This window comes from Pogona vitticeps, chromosome 9 (genome assembly GCF_051106095.1).
Source record: "Pogona vitticeps strain Pit_001003342236 chromosome 9, PviZW2.1, whole genome shotgun sequence".
In the NCBI taxonomy this organism is placed as follows: Eukaryota; Metazoa; Chordata; class Lepidosauria; order Squamata; family Agamidae; genus Pogona; species Pogona vitticeps.
The window spans coordinates 17,827,716-17,836,381 of record NC_135791.1 but is presented as its reverse complement, the minus strand read 5'-3'; the positions used below and the strand labels follow the sequence as shown (position 1 = coordinate 17,836,381).

Below are 8,666 nucleotides of genomic sequence, written 5' to 3'. Positions count from 1 at the left end.
GAAATCGCTGTTTAGCGAAATCATTGTCTAGCGAAAAGCATTTCCCCATCGGAATGCATTGAAACCTGTTTAACGCGTTCCAATGGGGAAGAATCGTCTTTGTATAGCAAAGATCGGCCATAGGAAAGCTGCTTTGTGAACCGCCGATCAGCTACTTAAATCGCTGTCTTGAGAAGTTTAGGTCCCGAAAACACCTGTTTGTGAGCACGGAGGGAGCTGTCAAAATCGTCGTCTAGCAAAAATCGGTTTGCAAAGCAGGGACCAAACATTGTCCAGTGAAATTCCCCCATAGGAATCACTGTTTTGCGAATCGCTATAGTGATCGCAAAAAGCCAATGTCTAGCGAAAAAACTGTCATGCGGGCTAGCTGTCTAGCGAGGCACCACTGTAGTTGAATTTACATGTTGGCCTTGTGAAATATACACTCATACTACTTGTCAGATGTTGCTGAAAAGTCACCCTGTGACAACACAAGGTCTTATCCTTAAGTTTCATGCATAGTTTTAGCTATGGGTTCAAATAGGAGATGCGTCCTGCTCACATATAGGCTGTACATATAAGGAAGAGCCTTGATTTTCCAGGCTTCTTGCTACATAGAGCTGACGTCCAAACAATACCCTCCTCCTCTTCAGATTTGATGTTGAAATAATAAGGAATGCGATGACAGACATGGTGGGGCAGGATGTGTTCACAGCAGTCTTGACCCTAGGATGGGGAAGTACCTGATATAACTCCATTATGCAAAATAAGAAAAGATCTACACGGAATCCAAGACAGCCTGGGCCTGTGGGTGTAAACCAGTGCTTCCCAACCTTGCGTCCCCAGATATTCTTAGACAACAACTCCCAGAAATCCTGGCCAGCACAGCTAGTGGTGATGGCATCTAGAAGTTTTAGTCAGAGAACCTCTGGGGATCCAAGGTTGGGAACCACCAACCTAACCTCTTGGCCTGACAAATTAGGAAGGGTAGAACAGGGAAATGTAAAGAGAAAGTTATTGCTGCACTAGATAAAATCAGGAATGCATCAGCCAAGAAAATCTTGTCTTGCCAGAAGTTAATTATCTGTTGGGGGGTTCTGTTCAGAAAGAGTTATCTGGCGTGTTTACATTTTAAAACAGTATTTGATGAGTAAGTTGTTCAAGTGAACATGTAAGAGGGAATATGAACATTTCCTCATCGCCATCACATGCAGCATATTTACAAGTCAGGCCCGCCACCTCCTCTTCTTCATGCAACAGTGGGTTAAAAGGGATGCCGTCTGCCCCCATGGGAGGGGAATCCATGTGTGTGAAAGAAGTACAGGCACCTCCCTCTTTCCCAACACCTGGCAGGCACGGATCATGACCAGTCCTTACTACACCTTCACACAATGGTTTGTGGGGAGCATGGCTTTCATTTACAATATCACTCCTGTTTTCCCCCATGTTCAATTGAACATTTGGAGAGAAAAAAATTAACCATACAGTTTTCTCCTCATAAAAGTTTCATCAGGCTGATTACTTACTAAGAACTGTTTATTTGCTAACTGACATTGAAGAGCCAATATGAGGAGACATGACTGGATTTTGGGGATCAGTTTTCAGCTTTAGTGCAAGGGTAAGATCAGATGGGGGAAATAGCTTGTATTTTGGACTATTTTCCAGAAAGGGGAGACCATGAACCAGCCCAAACTTGATCTGTGCCCATTCGGGAACTTTTTGGTCCAGCAGTATCATTACTCTTTGGGCGGGGGCTGTCTGGAGATTACTTTAAGGGAGATTGCCCCCACAGAAGGGACTAGAGATGGGCACAAATCAGAAAAATTGTGATTCATTTCGATTAGTGATTCATCAAGCTTGGTAAATCGCAAATTACAAATTTATGAATTTTTCTGACAAAAGATTAATTGATTTGTGGATTCATTTTTTAAAAAAATTCAAAGCCCTATAAAATTTCCCTCAAGAACCTAGAGACACCAAATTCCCAGGGAAGCTTCCCCTGACTCTCCTCTACAGGTCCTCCAAGCCTGGTGAGGTTTGGGTTTGGGATGTCCACGTTATACACCCACAAGGAGGGCACCCCAGGAAAGTTTCCCCCAGGCACCTAGAAACACTAAAATGACAGAGAAGTTTCTAATGGATGTCCTTTACAATCCCTCCAAGTTTGGTGAAGATTGGGTTTCAGCCATTCAAGTTATACGCCCAAAAAATAGGTCCCTCTTGGAAAATGCCTTTTTTTTTGCTGGCTTGGGAAAACTCAATCATCACCAAACTCGAAGGGAGTGTAGAGGAGAGTCAGGGGAAGCCTCTCTATCATTTTAGTGTGTCTAGATCCCTGGTGGGCCATTTTATAGCCAAATGAATTGAGAAATCAAAAATTGCTAAAATTTCATGATTAGCATTCATCGGAGGCATTGATTCGTATGAATATAAATTGATAAATTTGCAATTTTTGAATGAATTTGGTGATTCATTTTTTAATTTGTGCCCATCTCCAAAAGGGACCCTTTCTAGAGTGATCAAACATGATTCTTTCTCACCATCTGATCACATCCTAAGACAGTTTCAAATTCTGATCCTTGTTTTGTCATAAATTTTTATCTAGAAGGATTAATGAAAGCCCTCATTGGCTAACATCAAACTGTGTCAGCATGGCTATTGTATTTGAAATGCACTGAAATTAAAGGATAGTTAACTCTCTTTTGAACATGTCTTTGTAGTCTTACTGAACTTGAGATGGACGATAGCCTTCCAATAGGTGTTGGAGTATAACATCCAGAGGTCCACTGCGAGTATTCAGAGAGTTGGTTTAAAAAAAAAGTGAGGGAATTTGTCTAAATATATAAATGTCCAATAGCTTGCAAAGATACAAATTCTGGAACTGTCCATGGATAAACTACAGTCATTGTCTCAAACTCTAAACGATTATAGAAGAAACATAGAAGTTTTTAAAATTTTATGTATGTATGTATGTATGTATGTATGTATGTATGTATGTATGTATGTATGTATGTATGTATGTATGTATTTATGTATTTATTTATTTATTTATTTATTTATTTATTTATTTATTTATTTATTTATTTATTTCCCTCTTTACTACTACTCTCTGTAGCCATGAAAGCATTCTCTATCTCCCACCCACCCACCCACCCACATTCTTCCAGAGGAAGGTTTGGGGAAGCTCTGAATGCAAAGATCAGTAATTTAAAAAATTCTGGAACATGCCGCCAGCTTCCTTATATTGGGTCAAGCCATTGGTCCATCTAGTCTAGAAGTGGATAAGATGTTTCAAGCAGACGTTTTCCCAGCCCCATATGGAGACACTCAGAACTGAACCTATATCCTCTTGATGTTTGCTCCAATGCTCATCTACAATCTTTCCCCACAGATTTACACCATATACATCTGCACTGTCCATATCGCTTCCAATGCACTTTGCCAGCTAGAAGCGGTTACTTTTACAGGTAAAAATTCTTCTCCTTCTTGATTCTAAAACCTTCTTCCTCTCTGACTTCCTTCCTCATTCCATATATTCAGTAGCGGTTATCTAAATTGTAGGTTTTACATACTGTCACATGTAAATTTGCGTATATGTCTTCTGAAGGCCAAGTTGCTAACTCTTCGGTGTTATCAGGCTTTCTTTCTCATAAATCATGGCACCCTTTCCCCTAATGTCTTAGAGCAATGGGTGGAGCACTCAGGAACAGCCTACTATATAAGATCAGCTCCTCCAGCATAAATCTAGCCAGATGCATTCTGCAGGTAAGTGAACCTGTTGCCTTTCCTTGTTGTTGACCTAGCAATGCTTCAGCTGGTGGAGAGATAATAAGTAACTAATCTGATGTGTTGATGGGCTTGTAGACATGAGGTTTTGAAAGTAACTATACTATACTGTCTACTATATAGCTCTGGGAGCAATTACACAATTCAGGCACAGCTACTGTCCAAGCATAAATGTGTTTATGATCTTGAGACGATTGACATCATTTGGCCTATCAAGACGAAAAATGGGCGGAGGAAGCAGTATTTACATGTAGGGAAAATGGAGTTACCATTTCCCTTATGGGTCCCAGAACTCCTGATCTGTCTCCAGGTCTGAGAGGCTGTTCCTTCATGATGTCGATAATGGTCCAGTAAGGATCGTACCCCAAGTGGTGTACCAGTTTAATTTGAAAATGTTTGGTGTTTCTTAACATCACCTTCTTGGATTGCACAGATCTAAATCTGGACTTTTTTCATCACTGAGCAGGCAATGTGCTAATTTTTCTCCTGGCTGCAAATAGGGAGTTGCTATATTTTGTTTTTGCCATTCTCAGTGAGGTTTGGTCGATTTTCAGAACCATCATTTGTACATTTCAATTAATTGTTGTAGGGATGGAAATCCTCTATTATTTCATTCCTTTGCATAAGAATAAGAAACCACATTATTTCTCTCCTCACCTGATAGCCTCCTGATTTTTCTGCTCCTCTCAGCAACAGTTCTCACATTTGCAACAAACAATTTTGGTGAAAACTGTGTAAAGGTAAAGGTAAAGGTTCCCCTTGACAATTTTTGTCCAGTCGTGTTCGACTCTAGGGGGCAGTGCTCATCCCCGTTTCCAAGCCATAGAGCCAGCGTTTTGTCTGAAGACAATCTTCCATGGTCACATGGCCAGTGCGACTTAGACATGGAACGCTGTTACCTTCCCACCGAGGTGGTCCCTATTTATCTACTTGCATTTGCACGCTTTCGAACCGCTAGGTTGGTGAGGAGCTGGGACAAAGCGACGGGAGCTTACTCCGTTGCGTGGATTCGATCTTACGACTGCTTGGTCTTCTGACCCTGCAGCACAGGCTTCTGCGGTTTAGCCCGCAGCGCCACCACATCCCCTGAAAACTGTGTAAACTGCACAATTGCATACTTTGTACCATTGATGTGAATTGCATAAATTGGATGACACTGTCATACCTGTGACCTTGTTGCGTAGACTTTTAATGATAAGATGCCTTATTTGGGCTGTTTGCATCTTTTCATCAACAGACTAACCCTTTTGTGAGTGTCCCTCTCTGTGTGCATGCGCATGTGCGCGCTTTGCTTCACAAAGGGAAAGGGCACAGTTTTTGTGCCTAGCAATTAACTAAAATTGGTGGGGATGTACTACTAATCCTGCAATATTAAAAATGGAAAATCTTACAGAGGTTAACAAACTTTTGACAGGCTGTCCCACCATACTGATAGTTTATCCTGACAAGAACAAAGCATTTAGTGAGAATTCATCACATTCTTAACTCATCTGAAGCAGATTCTTCCTCCTTCTTCCCCAACTGTCCACTGACTAGGACTGAGGACAAGGAACTCAAAGGAGCCCATTCCTTCTGAGGAGAGTCTCCCTGCTCTAGAAAAAGATACTGAAAATGCTGCTCCCATTATGTGAAGAGGCTCCTTGAAGTATTCCCCCACCCTGTCCTGGCTAGGCAGACCGCTGCATAAGACAGATAGGTGTTGCGGTACCAGCTGGAATGGAAAGGATATTTTTAAAAGTTCAGTCTTTATTTTAAGATATCTTAAGGGTCACCAGAAAAAGAGGAGCCATTAACATTACACACATTTAAGGGGGGGGGGAAGCATTGGATTGTTGACCACAAGACATGATGATGAGACCTTAGGCAAGTGAGCATCAGTGAAAGCAAAGCTGAGGGAGATAGGTCACAGGCGGGAGGTCTGGTCTTACTGAAGAAGGGATGCTAAACAAAGGTTAGCATCCTGAATTTGGAATCCTTATTTTTGCCACAAGCATTGCCCATATGTCAGGCAACTAATGACCATGGTTAGTAAATAATCTGAATCATCTTCATGTATTTGGGGGCAAGAACAAAGATCACTTCGGCTGCCTGAACAAGGCTTAATCAATTAGATTAGATTAGATTAGATTAGATTAGATTAGATTAGATTAGATTAGATTAGATTAGATTAGATTAGATTAGATTAGATTAGATTAGATAGATAGATAGATAGATAGATAGATAGATAGATAGATAGATAGATAGATAGATAGATAGATAGATAGATAGATAGATAGATAGATAGATAGATAGATAGATAGATAGATAGATAGATAGATAGATAGATAGATAGATAGATAGATAGAATTTATATGCTGTCTTTTTCCTCATATGGGTCCCAAGGTAGCTCACAACACCTGAAATTAGGAAACAAACAACAGTTTTAAAATACTATATCAACATCTTAAAAACAATTAAAAATCATATTGAAAACAAACATATGTTAAGATTAAAAATCAAGATTTAAAACCATTTTAAAATATTTAAAATCATATACATTAATAAAGAAGCATTCATGAGACACTTACTGCTTAAAATCCTGACGGAAGATGAAGGTTTCTGCTGGTCAGTGGAAGGACAAGAGAGAGGGAGCCAGTCTGACTTCGTTGGTCAGTGCCTTCCAAAGCCTGGGAGCAGCGGCCAAGAAGACCCTCTTTAGTCTCCTCAACAGATGAGGTTGGGAAGGGGGGTGGAACTGAAAGAAGAGCCTCCTCAGGTGATCTTCAAAGCTATGAAGGCTCATATCGGGTGATACGATCCTTCAAATAGCTTTGCCTGTTTCCTCTAACATTGACCATTTTCTCTCCTATCCTTTGGATATGAATGCTGCTGAATTCTGGCAGCGGGTTCAGTCTGAATACAGGGCAGGTTGGATATGAAACCCTAGAAAAAAGATCCTTGGGGCTTTTCTTGAAATGGGCTTAGAGCGGCTAAACTATCTCAGTCGTGTTTTGACAGAATATGCAAACTTTTGCCAAGAGTTACGTTGAAATAATTTAATATGCAAAGATTCTATTTAATTTTTAATCAGTGACAATTAAATAGTTTAATGACAGGGAGATCATCTTGAATTGTCTGAGCCTATTTCTTTTGCTTCTTTTAGCCATGGCAACAAGATGGCTGCAGCTCTGGACTTGGCTGACACTCCTATGTGGTGAGTTTGTCCTTCATGGGCATAGAGTAGCCCTTGTTATAAATGCCGTTTCTTTCAGTATCTTTCAGCTACCGATTTTGCTTTTAATTCTCTTGTGGACCATCCATAAATTGTCGTAATTCTTGCCCTCATCCATTGAGAGTTGGAGACAACTGAAAGACTTGATGAGGGACATGCTAAGATGATCAATGACAGTCTCTTCATGAGAAACACCACCATGGATAGCTCAGTGATTTAGTTACGTGGCTGTGGAGCCAGAGGTTGGGAGTTTGATTCCTCCTTCCTGCAAGTAGACCCAGCCTGTGTAGCCTTGGGCAAGCTGCACAGTCCCAGGGTACCCCAGAAGAAAAGAATGGCAAACCACTTCTGTGTAATCTATCTAGAAAATCCTGGAAAGAGTTGTCATAAGTCAGAATTTATTATTATTATTATTATTATTATTATTATTATTATTATTATTATTATTATTATTATTATTATTATTATTATTATTATTATTATTATTATTATTATTATTATTATTATTATTATTATTATTATTATTGGCCACTGCGCAACTGGCTATCCTGTGTGTTATAGGCTGCTTTGTCACAAGTTTATCCTTTGCAAAAAAATAAGGAGACACAAAGACAATGGCAATCTTGTCTTCCATGAATGAGTCTTCTTAATAAGTGTTAAATTCTGCTTTTGGGGGCCACACAACAAGACCATCAATTCTCAGCCCACTTCCCCCATCAAAATTATCTGAATTCATTGCCAAAATACATGTTCAGAACGCATGGCCATCCTTTTCTTATACCATTATCTCCTCATTAACACAATCTCTTCTATCATGCATGTCTGTGGAGTTTGGGATGTAAAAGAGGCCATTTGTAAGATTCTGGAGATAATTCTGAGGCAGGCATGCTTCTTCTTTTAATACATTTCCACAACTACTCCTTTTCTGACAATTGAGAGAGTGCTCCTTCAATATACAAACTTCTCATGTTGTCTAGAGCGGTGGTCCCCAACCTTGGGCCTCCAGATGTTCTTGGACTTCAAGTCCCAGAAATCCTGGCCAGCAGAGGTGGTGGTGAAGGCTTCTGGGAGTTGTAGTCCAAGAACATCTTGGAGGCCAAAGGTTGGGGACCACTGGTCTAGAGTAATGTTCTTGGAATTCTCAGAATCATATGGAACAAATGAAATGAGCCAAACTCAGAAAGGGAAAAAAGAATTTTAAAACTTTAAACAGTTCTTAGAGTAGAAATCAAGAGCAAGAAATGTGTGAGCATTATTTTTTTTCCTACTATAATAATACTGTATGCATGTGGATTGCTACCTCTACAAACTCTAATTTTAAAAAAAGTCCAACAATTAAAAGTGATTGTTGAATAAAAGTTCTGCTTACCGAAAAATGTGATGCAATAAGCCACAGTGAATTGTGATGCTAAACCTCAATACTGAATGAAGAGGATGTATGGGTGGGATGGGCAAATGTGTGCTGGCCCAATTGGCCACAAGGTGAACATTTAGGAGAATTCAAGGGCCGTGCACCAATCCATACAAAATAACTGCAGTCAGTTAAGATATGTCCACTCAACATTTCAGAATCCCAACAGGGCCTCAAGTCACCAAGTTAATACTCCATGACTGGGGTAACTGAACTTTTCATTGACAGCACCGTATCTCCTTGTGTTGAGTTCGACAACTAAGGTGGCTCTGGGACACC

General features: G+C 40.2%; 1 protein-coding gene across 1 annotated transcript in view; it reads left to right on the top strand.

The window, feature by feature from the left end:
* Positions 1-3,731: 3,731 nt before the first annotated feature.
* FCGBP (Fc gamma binding protein) overlaps positions 3,732-8,666 on the top strand; it is a 70,874-nt gene continuing 65,939 nt past the window's right edge. Inside the window, exon 1 of the mRNA XM_078379968.1 lies at positions 3,732-3,744. Coding sequence (XP_078236094.1) covers positions 3,732-3,744 — 13 coding nt within the window. The remainder of the gene's footprint in view (positions 3,745-8,666) is intronic.